The sequence below is a fragment of the Sebastes fasciatus genome, chromosome 19 (genome assembly GCF_043250625.1).
Source record: "Sebastes fasciatus isolate fSebFas1 chromosome 19, fSebFas1.pri, whole genome shotgun sequence".
Lineage (NCBI taxonomy): Eukaryota > Metazoa > Chordata > Actinopteri > Perciformes > Sebastidae > Sebastes > Sebastes fasciatus.
The window spans coordinates 14,981,497-15,002,445 of record NC_133813.1 but is presented as its reverse complement, the minus strand read 5'-3'; the positions used below and the strand labels follow the sequence as shown (position 1 = coordinate 15,002,445).

At 39.2% G+C, this 20,949-nt stretch overlaps 1 protein-coding gene across 1 annotated transcript in view; it reads right to left on the bottom strand.

Annotated features, from left to right (window-relative positions):
• hcn1 (hyperpolarization activated cyclic nucleotide-gated potassium channel 1) overlaps positions 1 to 20,949 on the bottom strand; it is an 80,413-nt gene that overhangs the window by 36,927 nt on the left and 22,537 nt on the right. Inside the window, exon 3 of the mRNA XM_074617667.1 lies at positions 10,045 to 10,206. Within this exon, the coding sequence (XP_074473768.1) occupies positions 10,045 to 10,206 (162 nt within the window). The remainder of the gene's footprint in view (positions 1 to 10,044; positions 10,207 to 20,949) is intronic.

The following is a 20,949-nucleotide window of genomic DNA, read 5'->3' as shown; positions in this document are numbered from 1 at the left end:
AAAATAAACTGTAAAGCAAATATTTTGTCACAGAAATATGTAGCGTTCTTGTATCTTACTGTGGCACACAACACATAGACTGAATAATCTATTTACACACACACAGAATGTGTACTCTATGTTGAAATTCAGCATATTGTAATTCAAGAAAACTAGACTTCTGCACCTCCTCATGGCTCTGTTTTCAGGCTTTAAATAAATCTAGCCCGTGATGGGAGACTTTGATCAATCACAGGTCATTTCAGAGAGAGAGCGTTCCTATTGGCTGTGCTCTCACTGGTGGGCGGTGCTTGGTTTTTCCTCAACAGATCTCAACATGGCTGCCGGGTCACAAACTTTCTAATTTTACAGCTAAACAGTACACTACAAGATGTTTCTGAAAACATTTGAGGAGAGAAATAGGCATTACAGTAACAGAATATTGATTCATATTTGATCAGCTCTTACTGCTTGTTTTCCTCCGATCTGTGAAATCCTGCAGATGCCATTAGGAGCACCGGAGGACACAGAGGAACATGATTTTTTTTACCTGTCTCAAACACTACGGTCAGGATATAGTGACCATTTTATAAAAATAACTTTTTTAATCATATTTGCTCCGTTTCTACCCACTGCAGCTTTAACTACTGTCATAATGTCATAATGAAACAAAGTCTTTTAAAGAGGTCCAGTTTCATAACAAATAAGTTATTAGTACTTTTAATTGCTAATGAGTCGGATAGTATTCATTAAAAATGTCGCACTAGCAACATTTTGTCGAAATGACAGTAAAGCAGCATTGTTTGGGGGTAATGCAACAGGTTATGTGGCGTGTTGTAGAGCGTTTCTTATGAGACTAAAACATGGTAGGAGGGGGTGGAAATTTATACAAATAGCCACTGAAACTAATGTCCATCCATCCATCCATCCAACAACAACAAAACAACTTGCCTGCCACAGTAGCAGACAGTGAAAAAAAGTTAATTCCAGACCCTGGATAGAAGCCATTATCGGGTTGATTTAACTGTCTGAACTGATGTCCGTGGTTGACTATCAACAGCGGTGAACAACAGCCGTGTGCGAATTGAGACAACACTACCCTGTCAAAATTCATGCACTACACAAGTAAGTACATAGTGTGCACACAGTGTACTAACGAAAGTATCTATGCTTTGGTCAAAAGCATAGATACTAGGTCGATTCCTTGATTTTGCGTTTGTTCTGCAATTACAGTTAAGTGAGTCACAGCAGGTCTGGTGCAGTGCATAGTGATTGCATGTTAAAAGGGTAGTGAATAGATAGACAGAATTATTTATTTATTCTTTTTCTTGCCTGTTCTTTGGGGAGAGTGAGTCATTGCAGTATTAAACACCAGAAAATGCAGTTTCTACTTGTTTTTCCTATTCTCTACAATCCCCTTGATTTTAATAAGTATGACTAACACAACAGATGTATTCAGTTTGTCCAGAGGTCTAAATATAATGAAGCCCTGGATGCAGCAAAACAAGTGACATCAGATATTACATATTCATCTCTCAGCAGCAGCTCTGCCTTTTCTTTAAAGTAACAGTGAAAAAGTGAATTCACAAACGTCATCATCACATGCATTAAAACTAGTATTCAAATCAAAGTTTCTATAATTAGACTGAGCCAAGTGTTTGACTTGTGCTTGTAATGTTTAACAACTTGCCAGCATTTGAATTCATTCGTCAAACAGTACCGTCACGCAAGATGTGACTGGTGATGTGACCGGGAAGGCAATCGATGCTTCACCATCGTCGCTGTGTTGCGGAGTGTGACCCAGAGGCCCTGCTTGTTGTTGATACCGACGAGTCATTTATGAGACTAACAGGATGTAATGCTGGGCTGTAGAGGACAGGATTTGACCCCTCGACTGCACCAGTGCTCACAGGGCAAAAAACATAAATTAGAGTTGTTACTCATCCGTACAACCGTATTTTTGTGTTTTCATTTCCATGTTTCATTCCAGGTAAATGCTGCCCTTTAAAACGAATGAGCACAAACATCCGCATTAACTGTTTTTAATTACTCAATCATATAACTCTCTAAAACCCCGACAAGCTGTCCCATGCATGGGAGGAAAAAAATTATGCACAATATTCATTTTTCAATTACGTAATCAAACTACAAGCTGTTCTCGCTGGGAGTGCACAGAAGGCACGGCAGCCTTTGAAAAACATAAGCGAGGGCGTGCAGGGGTCCGCCGGCCTGCATGACCACCAAACTGTAAGTTGGCAACAAAAGCACTCGCAGCGGTAGATCTCAGTGTGAAGGTTGTGCTTTTCTCTGTCTCCAACGTTTTCAGCAGTCCTGATGAATGATGCATCTTGGACTGCCAAAGCTTTCAACAGTTTTCCCCTGTTATTGTTTTTCTTTTTCTTTTTTGCAGAGGTCTCCCTTTCTTTCCTCACAGTTGTAAGTTTGAGTTGTTAGTGGGGTTGCAACTAATGTGCTTTGTGATGCATTTACTTCCCTCATTATTTTCTTTATCGCTTAATAAATAACGACATTTTGTCACCTTGGTAGAAGCCCTGTCTTTCCTACTTTCTCTGAAGGGTAATGGATTCCTGTCTACAATAACAACAACAAGAGTGGCACTTTGAGGAGTGAGGGAACTTCTGCTTTTTCTTTTGGTGTCTAATCATGTGCAACTAAGTAAGCAGAGACCACTTTCACTGAGCACACCCTCAATCAGAAAGGTTAAACTAAACAAGGAAGCAGCCTGTTTTATGTCTGGTATGGAGAAACTGTACTGCACTCTCTCCAGATGGCTATAGCCTCCATGTAGGGCTGCACAATTGAAAATTGAAAATTAATCGCGATCACGATTTTGGCTTGTCACAATTAAATAAACATGATAGAATGTGTGCTCCGTTACTAGAAAACTCATGCATAAATTAATAAAAATTAGTATTAAGCAATGGTAAATTATAAGGCTATCATGACGCATCAAATGTAATCATGTAAAATTAAGTTTTCGTCGAAAAACTTGAACAAGTCCAGTTGTTTGAAGGAGATATTTCATAGCAATATATAATTGATAATAAAGAGGGAACTATGACTTATGAATTATAATTATGTTTAATTCCTAACACTAGCTCTAAGCAGCTTATAATATATAATTAGAACTACTAATGGCAAGATTTTTTTAATTAAAGCAACTATTTAAAAATATTATTTTCTTATCATTTATATCGTGTGTTTTTATGCAAATAACAATAGATGACAAAAAACAAAATAAAAGGATAACATTTTGAATTTTTGATGGTTGTAATGTAGCACAACATGGAGGTGAAAACAGTGCTCTGTTTATTTAAATGTGAAATTGCAATAAAAATATTTTGTCTCTAAAATCTATAAATAATCGTGATAATAATCGTGATCATAATATTGATCAAAATAATCATGATTATCATTTTGGCCATAATCGTGCAGCCCTACCTCCATGTATAACAAAAGTGATCTTGTCAAACTTATAACTCAGCACCACTGTTGTCGAGTGCCATCCTCAGCAGCCGTACTCCACATCTTGACATTTCAGGTGGAAATACTCCTGCATTTCTGAATAAAGAAAGATTGAAATCTCCTATTATCAGCAAAGACTCTCTAGGAGGAGTGGAGAATAACACACACAACAATGTCAACCAACCAATTTTTTCTCTGCACAAAATAATTAAGAAAGCCACAGCTGTTCACATCAGGGGGAAAAAAATAGTTCACTCAGATGAAACCTGTCCTCATGTTGAGGGAAGCGCCATCAGAGAGGAGAGGTATAAAAGAAAGTTTGATTAATTCATAAACTCTGGACTGAGCCCGGCTGCTGGAAGTGACTCATTCAGAGGATGGAGAAGAAAGAGATGGGAAAGTAGCGGGTGGTCCGGGGATAAGAGAGGCTGAAGGGTGGTTATGCATGGTTAGGCCGGGCCTGTCTGTTTTGTTTTTGTCTGTCTACCTACAGTATCCGTCTATCTGTCTGGCCCTGAATCTCCCTGAGACACGAATCCTCAGCAGGCTACTGCTCGGCTGTCCGTCTCTTTGATATAGAGAGCACACAAACACTCACAAAACACACACATGCTCCCCCGTGCTCCTATATCTTTACACTGTACATGCAGACAAAAGCAACGTCCCATCACCCCTCTCAGCCGAGCCAACGCAGCGACAGCACCATTATCTTGTCTGGTGATTAAGTAAATGCAGCCTCTAAAGAGTAAGAAGCTACTTTCAGGCCATTAGTCAACAAGATAACAGTCCTACACCCGGTGCTGCACCACTCAGCAGTATCTGCAGTCCTCGATGGCCCCACTCTTCTTCTCACAGCTGGAGACAGAACGTACCAACGACAGAAACTGAACCATGACGCAATCAAGAGTTTAAAAAGCAGACGTTCTTGAGGCAGCTTCAAGACAAAGAAGAATCGACCTTCGAATGCGACATTCACCTGACAGTCCGCTCTCCCGACAGCCCGGAGAATCACATTAGGTATTTAAACAGGAGGGGAGATATCTTATCAAGATTCTGAGCGCATGAACACTAATGCATTGCGATGGTGTGAGAAGAGGAATCCCAAATGTGGGCAGGGCTTTTCACTTTGGATTTGCCAGACCGCAGTCAGCACACAGGCCTCGACTCCTGCGAGGATCCACAGGGAAGAGAATCCATAAATTGCTCATTCTACCACATCACAGTCAGTAGCACTATGTTAGCTGCTGACATCCTACAGGACCAATCACATACGCAAAGATTTAGCCTCCAATGTGTCTCATTTAGGGCTGTAATTAACGATCATTTTCATCAATTATTTTCTGGATTGATTGTGTTCTGCGCACTTAGGTCCAATGCGAGTACTCAGTCATCAAAACTGAGGAGAAATCAATATAGAAAGCAAGCTGGAAATTAAATATAATTGCTGAATGGTTCCTGTTTTGTTTCATCCTCAGTTTTTTTTTTGTGATATGTTGAATCTGTTGAGCTTCGTTTGTATTTCAACACAAGAAGTGCAATTGCGAACTGCATTTCCTAAGTGTACTTGCATTAAAGCCATAGACTGTATATAAGAAGTGGACGTAGTCAGCGAGACGTCACCCATTGGTTTGTGGACCGTCATTTTGAAGCCTCGAGTTCGGCATTTTGGCCGTCGCCATGTTGTTTTATTTGCAACCAGAAGTGTCACGAGAGGGTGAAGCTATGTACAACCAAATGCTGAATAAGACATTTTCAGTTGACCAAAATGTTACAGTTAACTTTCATGAACTGAAAACACACTGTGAAACGGTTAAAGTTGTAAGACAAAAACACGGACAACTCCCAGAGTTGGTAGCGACCTGTCAATCACAAGGTAGCCCCGCCCTAAAGCATCCCCTGCTTTATGGTCTTTTTGACTCTAAATGGGACCATCATTTACTAAATGAACATCATGCTGTATTGAAGAAGACTTGAAACTATCGTTTGAGACCATAAAGTCATGTTTACAATGTTTACTGAGGTAATAAATAAAGTTCTCATAGACTTCTATACAATCAGAGTTATTTTTGCAACCAGAGGAGTCGCCCCCTGCTGGCTATTAGAAAGAATGCAAGTTAAAGGCACTTCAGCATTGGCTTCACTTTTCAGGTGTTTTCAGACGGTTGGTCCACTGGTTAAAAAGCACAGATGTGTTATCTTTAATGTCATTATTGAGATTTTCTGTTGTTTAAAATTTGCCCTGAAGAAAGTCTAGTGACAAAAATGTAGGCTCTTTGATTGAATACATGTATTCTACATGTTTATCTTTCTTTTTTTTTTTTTTTTCTACATTTCGTTACAGATTGTTGAATGTGACTGTCGTGTGTGCATTTATGTGAGTTTGGAGACTTTTTTCAAATTGAAGTGCTGGACATTTAAACACACAGGAAGCTTTTCAAGAGCAGATATAATTAGAATAATTAGAAATAAATTTGGAAATATCCATGTTGAATGCTGACATGTATTCAAGTTGGGTTGTATTAATTGGCAAAATAGTTTTACATTTGTTCAAATCGGTTGGTATTTGTTGCTGGATTAGAAAATGCATTTGTAAAATTTGCAAAACATTATAGACTACTCACAAAACAATCGTCATACACATTTGTAAATCTTAATTTGCGGATCACAAAACACACTTTTGTTACCAACATCGAGACCAATTTCTCTCCACATTCTTGCATTGTGTTGTAAAAGCAGTGTGATCCTCTATAAAATGTCCATAATAGCCTGCTTGTTTTGTCTGACCAACAGTCCAAAACCCGAACATATTCTGTTTACAGTGAAAGAAAACAGACAAACTTTCCTTTAAGAAGCTGGAACCAGAGAATGTCTGGCTCTTCAAAATCGTTGCAGATTAATTTTCTCTCTATCGACTAATCGATCAATCCGCTAATCCTTTCAGCAGCCTGAACGCTGTCACAATCTGTATTTTCATACCTGAACACAAGAAGCAAAAATGCACTAGATTCATGAAATATATGGTAATCCTAATCCAAGAAGTTGTGAAAGTGCTGAGACGTGAAAGCATTATTGTCCCTTCAGACTCCTGAACAGACGAACTCTGTGAGGTTCTATATATAGGTGTGCTAGACTCAGCTGCAGTCACAACGTGTCACTAGAAACTTTATATCTGTGAGCAGCTGGGACGTATCTCTGTAATGTTGTTTCGACATACTGCATACAAATGATTCTAGTCTCATTTTACCAGTCGTCACAGCTGTGTAGCTCACCTATAAGTGTCCAGCAGGCAGGTATCCGACAGTTTATTAGCTCCATGTTTCAAAGGCCCTTTTGCAATCCCCAGCTATGACTATAGATTTCCACGGTGCAAATGATCCCGCCACACAGGGGGGCAGCTAATTAGCCTTCTACATAATCCCCATTTCCTATCGATTTGCATACAAGAAGGGGAATATAGCCGATTCAAGTGCAAGGACACGTTTATAATTAAGCTCAGTGATTAATATGAATGTAGAGCAATGTTGATCAAAGGTGTTGCAGTAAATGAAGGAGCTGTTTGCACAGTTTTGTGTACATAACCATTAGCGAGGCTGAATTGTGACTGTTATGTGGGAAATTATACCACTGCAAATTCATTTCGGTGCAAGCAGAGATGGATAATGTCTGCTCGGGATGAATAACACATGTTAGTTGGGCAACTCATTGCCTTAAAGTACAAAATAAGAGTCGGGTACAGGGCTGTGATGTTAAGGAAAGCTGACATTTGCACCTCGAGTCTGATGCCTCTAAGCAGTCAGTATGCATGTGGAGTGCAGAAATGTTTGTCAGAGAGAGGGAGATGAGAGGGCCGAAGAGTTCCCCGGGCGACCATTTACAATCAGCATTTACCCAGGAGGCCCATACACACTTCTACACTATCACATGGCTCGCAGACGAGCAACCACAGTCCGTTTGACCCCAGCTCAGAGAGAGAGAAAGATGAGCACATACAGAGGGGAACACAAAGATCTCAAACTAGGCAAATATCTTTTTTTTAGGCTTCTACATAGACTATGGAGATTTCTTTCACGCATTAAGGCTCAGTTTTAAAGCTAGAGTGAAGACAATGGCATCATATGAAACTAGAAAACCTGTTGAATCCATTGGTGCCAACTATGTCATACTAGATTGTCGGGAAGAAGGCTAAATAATGCTCCAAATGCAAAATTTTGGTGAGGAAATAACTGTCATTAACTATGGACAATCATGCGATTAATCACAATTAAATATTTGAATCGATTGTCAGCCCTAATTGTAGCATTATGTACATAATTTACATATTACAAACTCCTATTTTTCTATTTTTCTTATATTTCTTTCTTTTATATAAGAGCAACTGTAACGTCCCAAATTCCCCGGCGGGGATCAATAAAGTATTTGTGATTCTGATAATAATTATTCTGCAGATAATTTTCTCGATTAATTATATGAAATGTCAGAAAATTGTGAAAAAATTAACATTATAATTTTTGTCCAACCTACAGTCCAAAACCAAAGACATTCCTTTTCCTATCACATAAAACAAATTTGAGCATATTTTTTTATGCTAAATGTAGTACCTGTGAGGGCTTCTGGACAATATTTGTCATTGTTTTGTGTTGTTAATTGATTTCCAATAACACATATATACATACATTTGCATAAAGCAGCATATTTGCCCACTCCCATGTTGATAAGAGTATTAAATACTTGACAAATCTCCATTTAAGGTACATTTTGAACAGATAAAAAATGTGCTATTAATTTGCGATAAATCGTGATAACTATGGACAATCATGCAATTAATCACGATAAAATATTTCAATTGATTGACAGCCCTAAAAAAAAGTTAAGAAAAGTGCAATATGTGTAAATACTATGAAACAATAAGACGAGAATAAAAACAGCTCATTGCTGTTACACTGCCACTGGTATTCATGCACTGTAGTAATATTTGGTTAAACAACTGTCTCACTGCCTCTTTAAGCTCCGTTTCTTTGTCGATTGGAAGATCGATAATGTACCTGCAACAATGTCCCGAATGAAATGTACCTGCACCTCTTATTTATAGATAGACTCCTGCTCCAAATTAGTCCGACACTACTGTATATGAAAACAAAACACCAAGAGAGAACAAGACCAAGTCTGTATTTTTATGTTTCTAAAAATACTCATTATAACTGCAGCACTTTCTTTATCAATACACCTGCAATTATCAGAAATACTATATTTTTCATATAGTTTCACGCAGGGTCTGAAATTAACCTTTTTCACTTCCTGCTACTGTGGCAGACAAGTATTTATTTTTTTATCTGCCACTCAGAAATTTGATCTGCCACTTTTGAAATCTCTGCGCTAAATGAAGGAATAACATTTTAGATCTGAAGTCATACAATGTTTGATATATTTTATATAAAAAACATATACATGGTAAATTACAGTGTTCGAATTACACTGTAGCTTCTGGGGGAGCCCTGTTTTGGTGGGAGGGAGGTTACTGTACACAGTACTGTACTGTACTATGTTATTGTCATCTATGGTGGTTATTTGCATAAAAACACACATTTTAAATGATTATGATTATTTAAATATTTGCTTTGATTAAAAAAAATCTTGGTAAGTTGTTATGAAGTTAAACAGGTCATAATTCCCCCTCTAATATCTTTTTTATATTGCTGTGAAAACATCTCCTACAAAAAAAAACTGGATTTATTCAAGTTTCTCGCCAAAAACTTAATTTTACTAGATTACATTTGAACACATCATGATAACTTTGTAATCTACCTTCACCCAATTGTCATTTTGCTGAGAAGACATGAACATCTCATAATAATAGCTGAATGGCACCTCCATTAACGTTAGTAGCTCCATTATTTATCCAAGCAGGACTGTGCTGCCCACCGGCTTGTAACAGCTAACGTTACGAACACTCATCCTGTTGATTTCAGCAGGGATTTGTTGTTCACAGTGAAGCATTATCAGGGAAAAATAGGGTGCACCCTACAGCTTTTTTTTCTTTCCGCCGTGGATCCGGTCCAAAACAAACTGAAACATGTTACGGCGTGTAACTGTGGGGAAAGCATCAAAAAGAGGAATCGATGGTCACGGAGGCATGAGATGCCAAGAAAGCGGACAAGTACGGTTCTCTATTCCCATCACTAGCATTTCCCCTACCTGCCAAAGTGGCGGGTGTCCTGATGATTTCACCTAATTTCAGACCCTGGCTTTACGTTTGGCAAACACATCGGTTAGTCCTCATCTTCAAAACCTTTCCTCTTGTACCGCTAAAAGTGACAACATACTGTTTGAACACAGGTCAAACTCTTATCATACTGCACTGTAACACTAGGACGGACTAGTCCTATACTGCAATACAATAACAATGCTGTTTCTTTATTTCCTTGCCTTCTACAAAGGTCATCAAATGTGTTTTTTTTGCAGCTTTAGCCTCAGTTTTTTTTAAAACACAAAATCAACTATTTAGCCATGGCATGCAAAATTGCTTTTACATATACCAAGTGTCAAAATAACAAACAAAAGAGAAGAGTGTGTAATACTTACAACCATACCGTTTAGGGACACCCAGCAGTCAGGGGGGAAGTCTTGGAGGAGAGGCACCAGATACTGGAGGCAGCCATCCCAGTGACACAGAAGCAGCATCATCCCTATCAAATTAAATATTCTTACCACTGCACTAGCCAGGTCATAGGTCATATGGAAGATCTGCCAAAGAGAAGGAGAGAGAGACACAGACAGACCTCGGTTAGACCTCTTTAGCATCTCTTTTGTTGTGTGAAAATGCACGTTCAGATTCTGATCATGTTCAAGTATGAAACTCCGAGCAGGAAACAGACAGACAGCTGATTTAGATCTGTTAGTGTGTCTGAAACATCACATGCGTTGGTGTTTCAGAGATACAAAAAGAGATATATATTTTCAAAGATAAAAAGATACTTTAAACGTTCACAAAAGTACAAAGTCACCTTTGAAGTGGAGGGCATGGTGTGCCTGTTTTTGGCCACCAGATATTTTGGTTGCCGCCAGTGATCGTGTATGTGTGGGCGTGTGTGCATCTCACACAGATGTTGAGCTGCATAATTCAACATGGCTGCTTTCCAAAACAAACTGACCAGTGGAGGGAATACGCACATACAGTACATCAGCACAGAGCAGGTAATGCAGAGCGAGCGAGGTGAATGAGAATGATAAAAGGGAGTGCATGCATGTGGAATAATCAGCCGGTACGTGTGTTTAAAAGCCGTGAGCTGGTGTGGTGTTATTTCATCAGAGCAGGAAATATCAGAATAGAAAGTCATCAGCAGGGTGAGTGAGCATATGTGCGATGTGCAGCGGTTTCATTCACATTTGATCTGGGCGAAGAGAATGGACTCACGCCCGGCTGGCTGAGGCACTAATTCAGAGCGTCTCATTAGCATGAGAAACCCATTACTTCTCTCCAGGTTAGTTATTCCATAATCGCCCTCACACGGAAGCTAAATTTCTCCCTCTACAAAAGTTAAATATGGAGAATAAGATTGGTGATTGCTGATTGGTGGGTTTTGCATAATAAAACCTGTGCCATTTGCCAATTTGTTGAATGGAAGAGTTCAAGTAATTAGTATCTATTTTTAAGTTTACGGCTTGCCATTCTCTGTAAACTGCCCATTCGACTTATCATGTACTTATTATATAAAGTGTAACGACCATTTAATCGGGACTCGGGGGACGGTATGCCATACTGTCATGAGGTTAAAATAAATCACACAAAGTGGGAAATTGTAAACTTGTTGTTTTTCTCCACTAGCGATGAAAAGTTTGAGCAGTGTTTCAAAGTTGTAAGTGAAAAAAATATTTAGTTCTTGAAGTAATAAATGGACTAAAATGATGCCAGACTGTAAAAGAGAGGTATAGAAGGTTGAGGTCACACAATATGTGAATATGTAATGTACATCTAACTAAGATCTTTTTACATATTTTACTTAAATAAGAGCAGAAATTAGTAATACTTTGTTACATTAAACATTTGAAAGTGAAATTTGTTTTTGAAAAGCTAAACGCCAACAAATATACATATATATTTATTTATTTTTTTCAATAAATTTAGACTTTTGGACTTTACAACACTCTGGAGTTATTGGAAATGTTAAGATAACATGAGTTACAAATAAACCTACGTGGCCACCACTGGAATCTAATTTTACAAATAGTATAATACTAATAATATTAGTGTAGCCTGATCTTTATCTGCAACTGTGCAAAATACCAGGTTCAATCAGATTGTGGCATACTAAGTAGCAAAACAAATACATCTTTTTAAATAGTTTTATATACAGACTTTTGTATAGATTATCCAGTAAGTGTGTTATTATGATTTTTGTTATACATGTGCAAATCTAATTTTGACGCCCTGTGATCTTTGGCGCTGTATTTTGGTGTTACCTGCCTTTTATTTTTCTCCTCAGTTCTATTTTTACTTTTTCTGCCTTATATACTTCAGAATTTGGAAAAAAATACTGACCACTTTTGACCAGATTGCAAGGGCTACTTATTTCCTCTTCTCATAGAGTGCAATCACTCCAGAAAAGACGGAGAGCCTGAGCATGGACTTCATGTTGTGCTGACATGTGTTCTGGCATAATTATGAACCAGTTTGCCATTAAAACCCAGGTGTTTAAAAAGCTCTTTGAATCCACATCCCCCCCGGCTCTATTGTGACTGTCCTGTAACCTTTCTGCACAAAGGACAGTGTCCACGCACACAACAGATGAGAGAACAAGAGGCTGAACTGATGCTCAGATCCCTCTATGGTTCATCTCATCCACAGGGAGATACAGTGCACTGCCCTCACAGGCTAAAATTAGCCTCTAGCTTACAGGACGGCTGTCTCAATGCACCCAGTATCTCCCCTCTGCTGCCTACATCTTTTCTTCTTAATTTAGCAGTGCTCTCTCTCCCTCTGTTGGGTGTGTGTGTCTTCACATTCATTATAGTTTGGTGACATAACAGGAGAGAACAACAGGCACAGGGCAAGACAAAGAGAGAACGGGGGAGACGGAAACAAAGACAGAAAGGTGACTAATAAAGGTATACATTCTTGGAGGATTGCAACAAGACTGGAAAACAGAAAGTAGCTCTTTGGTCCCTCTTTGAATTGCAAATGATTCACAGCAGGCAGAAATAGAAAAAAGGGTTGACACAACAAAAGAGACTGAAAAAATGGGGGGCGCAGAGTTTAGCGAGCGATAAGGTGGCGGTGGCGTGTGTGAAGGTTGCAGAGAGGTTTTATGAATTCCCAGGGACCGTTTCACTTTGCTGGGAAGCCTCTGCGACCTCTGGGTCACCCAGAGAAACTCATTAACACAATGTGGGATTTGTTTGGGTTTGTATTTCATGGGCACCGGTTTGAAAAGTCGGCAGGTAGCCACGAGGTATTAGTCTAATAATAGAGCTCTTAATAATCGGGGCTCCAGGTGTAGATCACCGGTCAGGTCACAGGATTAGAGAGGATAACCTTCACTGTGATGTAGGGATATATGAGGATATATTTTAACCATTTGAAACAGTGAGGTGTTGCAGTTGTTACAACTGCTGAAATACACTCTATTAGAGCTAAAACAATGTCTCTATATAGCACTTTATTTGTTATAATGCAAGAAACAAGAGAAGAAGTGAAGAAAGAAACATACAAGACCCTGCTTCTTTTTGGTCTGATGTGTCGCTGAGCTGTTCCTTCATCAATTTATCACTTTGATTTTGTCCCACTCTGTTTGTGCTGATTCATGTAATTTCAAAGTCCAGTCTAATACATAATCCAACACCGCTACGTCCTCGGTGCGGTGTTTGTGAGTTTGCATGATTGTGCCATATGTCGAGAGGCTCCTGTATAATCTTTAACCACCTGCTCACATTACATAATACACAGGAGAGGAAAGCAGCAAGAGTAGATTTATACTTCAGAGTTACAACAATTGACCGAGCCGTGTGTCCACCAGCTATAAGCTCTCATTAACTACACGACTACAGGAAATAGGTAGCGCTGACTGAGAGGTCAAAAGCACCGCCAATGCTCTCGGTTGGCATCGGCAAAATATAGGCTTAGAATTAAGTGCGTCGAGATTAAATTTGACCGGGGGCAAAGGTCGGCATAATCCTCTAATACAGTGGAGACGAACAGCCAAGATGGGATGTGATAGCGACACAAGGTCACACGCCGGTTTGTGTCAAGCCAGCACGGGAGCTCATTCACATTTTGGCACGTCCCCATCCATTCATCAGTACGGTACGGTAGAGTAGAGGAACCTGGGAGGTGTGTTTACATACACTTCTGTGGGCATCAAAACTTAGTGTATGTTTCACTTCACCTTTTTAAAGGGGTTACTCTAACTGCAATCTGTCAGGTTGATGTACGCACTGTAGGCCGACGTTTTGAATGTGATGTGCAGAGAAAAAGAGCACGCAGGAGAATTACTCATCATCAAGCTGTGGGCCTCGAACACGCAATTACAAAGTGTTCTTTATGCATCTTCAAATTGGACATGAGTGACCTCTGTTTGAGGTTAGTGAGGATTAGCGAGGGACTAATTTGAGGGGATTAAATCCACCACTGGCTATTACATTGAAGGATGACAAAACTGCTTCCAGGAAAATCTGGAATTCTCCCGCTTAACATCGTCTTGTAAATCTCCTTTTTGGATCTCTCTCGGTGTTGCTTAATCACAAAATTACAGTTGAACTTGGATTTGAAAAATCATATTATCATGTAATGGGAATTCACTGGGATTTAGCAAGTCTCATGTTTACCTCCTTCTTCTTCTTTTTATGTACCAGAAAAGTTGTTGACCATTAAACTTTTAACTGTTTTAGTTAAAAAAAAAAAAAAACTCCTGAAGACAATGTATGTCTTAGCAGATAAAGCTAGACGTGGGACTATGTTATATACACTGGAAATAGACTTCCAGTGCTATTCTCTCCCCCCGCCCCAAAGAAAAGCAGCATGCTGGAAGTAATTACAATTCACATACGTACGTATGCACAATCATGTTGATGTATGTATAGTTCAGGAATAAATAAACATAAATAGAGTTGGCATTTTTTCAGTGCTTCAGGCAGCACACTGTAAACTCTGAGAAAAAATAATCAGTCTGCAGATCTGTCTACGATGCAAGACTAGAAACTTCACAAGAAGAGGACGTTGTGCTCTCCAAGCCATGTGTGAGAACTGTTGTTTCTGTGGATCTTGCAGCAGTATCGAGCGGTACATTTAGGTAATGAGGCCCAACGGTAATTTGTAGCCAGAGACTTAATTAAAAGGCAGGTGGTGATCTTTACAGGGAAGGAAAACAAGTAGTGATCTATTAATGTAGCTGGGAACTCTTTTGAAAAAGGAGGTCATTATTTTGTCACTGCATGCACTCCTGCTTTACATGCACAGTAAAGCATGATATCCACGAGGGAATTACTAAAAGAAGAAGAAGAAGTAAGCCGAATGGCCCCTTTCAGAGTGTAATAATATTGTATATTAGGGGTGTAAGAAAATATCTATACACATGAGCATCGTGATATTATATTTTGTGATACTGTTTACCAAAATGCTGTATCGATTTTTAATTAACCTCTTCAAAATCCGCCGGCAGATCCGGTCGCTATTCTGTCTTTCGGAGGTTGCAGCGGGCTCAGTGGCATACTGGCATCATATGAAAATAGAAAAACCTAAGGAATCCATTGGTACCAACCATATATTTGCATGTCGCGAAGGAGGTTATATAACGCTCCAAAGTTACGCTAAATTTCGGCGAGGAAAAACTGGCATGGCCATTTTCAAAGAAGTCCCTTGACCTCTGACCTCAATATATGTGAATGAAAGTGGGTTCTATGTGTACCCACGAGTCTCCCCTTTACAGATGTGCCCACTTAATGATAATCACATGCAGTTTTGGGCAAAAAAACATGACGTTTTTTGCATTCGGTACAAATTATATATATATTGCTGCATACTGGAGTCCCTAAACAGTCTTAGAATTACATAAATTTGGTATGACTGTAAAGCTGAGACTCTTATGGATCAAATTGTATTCATGTGTAATGATGTCATTCCAAATAGTGACTTTTTAGACTCAGATTTTATACATATGGTATGTTTTGCTGATCTCTAAACTATCAGTGGGAAATGAAGAAGATAAAAAATGACCTCAGTCTGTTATTCTTCCCGTTAGTTGTCATAAATAGCCAACAAAACTTATCTTTAACATGCCACTCATTCCAAACACAAATCCCAGTCATCCTCTGTGCCACTCATTCATCTTGTTTAATTTAGTTAAAATATTTTAAGCTGTTACAACCTGATTGTTTCATCATTTCGGCAGCTAACCAACATTTGACAAGCGCTCAAAGTCTTTTCTGCGAGAGACAAAAAAGAGTATTCGCATCACTGCACTCACCGCCACTAATGAGCCACTAGGAATAGAAGTGTAGTGATAACCTCACTTTTACAGCGACAACTAATTACAAATCACACATTGAAGTGTTACCCACAGTTGGCTTTCTTTTAAAGTCTTTCATTTCATTTCCGGCTCGCAGAAAACAAATGACGTACAGTACTGGGGACTTATTTTATGTTTTTTGGTATGCTGCTCTTGTTTTTTTTTTTGTTTTTTTGTGCACTTACTTTGATATAAATTCTGCCACATATTTAATCTACAAAATGTTTGAATGTAGCCTCGTGGCTTGAGCAGATTCTTGATCATCAAATAAGGACTCAAATATCACAACTTGATGCGAACGTGTGGGATAAAAATAGATGGTGATACTGTTATCTACTGGATTAGCCCATACCAACCAACCATCAATCAATGCATTCATTTCACTGGGAGAGTCATCCCTTGGTAATAGTGTGCCAATCACGAGTTCATATAAAGACCCGTTCCTATGGGAGCTCATCCGCTCTGTTTTCCATCATTTCTGTGTCCGTCAGCAGTATTCTCTCCGGTTCTTCCACTAAGCACATCACACTGTACTGCGAGCGTAGCTGCCTTGCCCGCTGTCTCACCCGCTCTGCGTCTATTTCGGTCGTGTGAGCGTGATAACCTCAACACTACTGTTCTGCTGCCTTAATCTGTGCTCAACCATTCAGAGCTGCATTGGCAGAGGCAGCATGCTCCGGGGCAGAAGCTCACACAGCCACAGGGGTCACATTTAGCATGCTTTCTTGCATGGATGTCATCGGTGGATACTGCGTTGTTGATTTAAACATTAACTTGAAATGTTATGGAAGAATCCTCCTCTCCTGTCAGCATTTATATATTGTGTGCCAAGTCTTCTTTTTGACCTGTGGGGATTTAATGTATGCTGTTAATTTATGCACATTCTTTTTAGAAAATTTCTTTCAAAGCTTATAAAAGTCTGCTCTGTACGGGGAAAGGCTCGGCGCATCAGGGGAACAAGTAAATGTATTTATGGATGAGGAGGAGGAGGTTGAATGTTCTATTGATTTGTACCTGTAACCTGAGCAGCGGTAACAAAATAACAACATCAGCTCAGCTCGAAGAAAAACATAAACGCATGACTGACACCTCCAAACACAAGCAGTGCTTTTAGTTCAGGTACTGTAGCATTGATAACTCATCAGTTATCTCAGAACATTTCTGAGAAAAACAAATGTTGGGACGTATTGTCCACAAACTCGCCAGGAGGCTTAAGAAGAACTCTTTTCAAAACATGACCCATTTTACCTCCGGTTGTCTGGTTATGCAAGTCTGTTTCAGCGGGACAGTTTGACTGAGGACGCTGATTTAATTCCTGGAATGATGTTGTCAGTCGGTCTATGATGGAGGGAAGAAGGAAAGAGCTGAGAGATAACAGGGAGGTAACGGAGAGGCGCGCTACATCGATCCAAGGCGCTGCTGCCTTGCTGTCGTTTAACAGAAACAGATTCACTCTGTAGTATATTTAGAACGATGCACAATAACTGTGTTTGATTTCAGTTATCATTATTTGTCTGCAGATGGTAAACATATATCAGGGCTCTGAATTCACTTTTTTCACCATCCTCCCGAAATGAATGTGGACAAATTTAAAATCTTTATTTTTCTACATTATTATTAGTTAATCATTCAAAGTGACCTTCAACATAAATCGAACATCAAAAGTGGTTAATTTTTGTTCATAATGTAAATTTATAATTTATCCAAAACTTTTTTTTTTTATAGAATTTGCATGTTTGTTTTGATTATTTTGATGTTAACAATGCAGCTAAGTTAAATTAAAATATTTTCAATGTGTAAAAAGTAGCATTTGGTCAAAAAACAAGATTTTGCATTTGGGCCCTCAAAAAGCTAGAACCGGCCCTGCTAGCTGCGTCATTAAATTGAAGGAGCTGCTGGACAAGATGCTCCTGTCATGGGGAGAGGAGCAGCACGTTGCCACGGACAAAATACGATGGAGAGATCTTGCAGCCTTATAACCCAGAGGGGATGAAGAGGAGTAAGTAAGTAAATAAGTGGTTAACTTAATTTCCTGAAATAAACTCAGTTGTCTGACAATTTTACATTTAATTTTGGACTTTGAAATTTTTTTTATATACATCTTGAGGGCATTTATCGTTTGAACTTTAACCACACTTAATTTACAAACAAACAGAATATGCTGCAGGACGGCAAGCAAGAGAGAAAGAAAGAAGACAGCAAGATGCAGTTGTTTTTTCTCTCTCAAATGTCATGGAGGAGTGAAAGAGAGGAAGGGTGGGTGTTGTAGCCAGAGTTGTGATTGTGCTAAGAAGGCAGTCAGGGAAGATTAGCGCCCATGTGAGAGCAGGACGGATTTGACTGGATTGAACAGGGTGACCTGCTGTGCTCATGGAAACATCAGCAAGATGGACCCTTCCTTCCACATTTTACAGCGAGGGCACACCCTTCCCCATATACTGAGATATCATACTCACAGTATGATTTTAGACTAGTGCAATTTATATATTGATTTTAGGGCTGTCAATCAATTAAAATAGTTAATCGCAAATTAATCACATTTTTTATTTGTTCAAAATCTACCTTAAAGGGAGATTTGTCAAGTATTTAATACTCTTATCAACATGGTAGTGGACAAATATGCTTGCTTTATGCAAATTTATGTATATATTTATAATTGGAAATCGATTACCAACACAAAACAATGACAGATATTGTCCAGAAACCCTCACAGGTACTGCATTTAGCATAAGAAATATGCTCAACTCATAACATGGCAAACTCAAGGCCAACAGGCAACAACAGCTGTCAGTGTGTCAGTGTGCTGACCTGACTATGACTTGCCCCAAACTGCATGTGATTAACATAAAGTATGAGCTAGTATGACATGGTTGGTACCAATGGATTCAAAATTCGCAAGTTGCGTAAAAGAAATTAGCAGCATTAAAACAAATTTGCGCTAACGTGTTATTATCGCGTTAACTTTGACAGCCCTAATTGGTTTATTAAATTGATACTGCATTTGATCCTTTCTGTTAACTGTGGCTTCTAGAGTGCAAACAAAAATGACGATGGCTCTAATAGTAAACATGGTTCCTCTTAGCATACAGTAATGTGGAAAAAGGATACATACTGTAGTATAATTAGCGATACATTAAGTGCTCTATAACCATAAAAATGCATCAGCAGCACTGTAAATACACAGCCATATGGGGGCAGAATGATATTACAATCAGAGTGGAGCAACAACACACTATCTAGCCTCACATACCTCTGACTGTGTTAGCCGTTGCATCATGAGCAACTACACTTGATACGCAACACAATCTAATCTGTGCTGTAGTCACAAATGGACATCCATAAATAACATCGCTATATGAGACAATATAAATTGTTCTGTTCACGTTCGTATTAACAGCTAGACTTCAATGGATGAGCACATCCGTCGTTATGACAGATGGATAACGGTAAATCCATCCACTACAACATTAACTCTTGGGAAGTAGAAGAAATGCTTCACTAGTTACAAATTAATTATTTTGCACGAGGCATCATTACAGGATACGGCTGCCATGAGCGGTGTTCCTCCGCTCTAAATAACCAAGGGATCATTATGTGCCTCGCGGAGAATCAGTCAGTCAAGTATAGAGAGGCTGTAGTACACAGATCTTAAGAGCTTTTCTTAGATAACTAGCAGGGATCACCGACGGGTCTGTGTTCTTCACTGTGAGCCTCCCGACATACCTCCTACACACAGCAACCACCAACAACAGCCCAGCGAACAGAAATAACCTGAGATTAGCCTAATCTCCACACTTATCACTTTAGCCCCCTCCCAAGACTATATCTGTCATCTGTCTGCTTACTGTACTGTGCACACCATGCAGGAGGGAACTTGTGGGATATCCCATGGGGACGGACCGGCGATCAAAGCCGCTTTTGCTGACTGTTTCCGTACTCAGAACTCTGGAGGGGGTTTAATATAAGTCATGAAAATGATTCATATTGCTTCCGAATGTCAAAATAATGAAGTTTAGGAACAAAATCGTGATAAAAAAAAAAAAATAAGAAGCAGATGTTGGGAAGAAAATAGCAGATGTTGATTTGGTTTGGCTGCTATGGGGATGCAGAAACAGTTACACCCCAGGCTCAATAATAGAAGATGGCAGTGCATGTATCTCTCACTACTACTGATGATTTAATCATATTGTATATAGCATAAACTCTGGTTCTATTTATGTTTTACAATTCATTTATGTTTAAGTGACTTATATTTGTTGTATTGCATGAGATTTGGCCTCCCGTCCAGACAAACTGTTCCTACTCTTTGTCTCAGTCGGCCTCTCGGTGCCACTGCCCGTCTGTGTCTCTGTCTTTACTGTGCGGACATGTCTGTTTATATCTTACATCAAATAACAGGCCGAGCTGAGAGACGGACTGACAGTGACAGTAAGAGATGAGAAGACAGAGATATACTCCCAGTGGAGGAGCATACAACATTTTAAATGTCATTCCTTTATATCTGCTTACAGTGACAGTACACAAAGTGACCTGTAAAGCCAGCAGTAGCTGTTATAAAGGGAATCTAAAGCCGGTCAGACACTACACGAGAATCAAGCCGATATTGTGCCCGATTACAATCTGTCCAGATATTCCTGTGGTGTGAAGTACAGTATGTTAAGAGTGATTTTTACATTCCCCGATCAGCTCGGAAGTCCATCCTGACCCACAAATATTAAACATATAACAATAATAATAATATTTACGATCGGATATCCCATTGTGTGTGGGGAACCCCGAGGACAGCCGATGACGCAGTTAGGGATGCACCAATCCCACTTTTTCCTTGCCTCACTGCGTGGAAATGACTGGGATCATTCTTTTTTGTGTAAGGCAACATCAGGCATTAAACATTGCCTTTTAACTTTGTAAAACAAAACATAACAAATAGATATTTAGATATAAATTTACTGAATTATTTATTATTAAATAATAAATCATTCCCCAG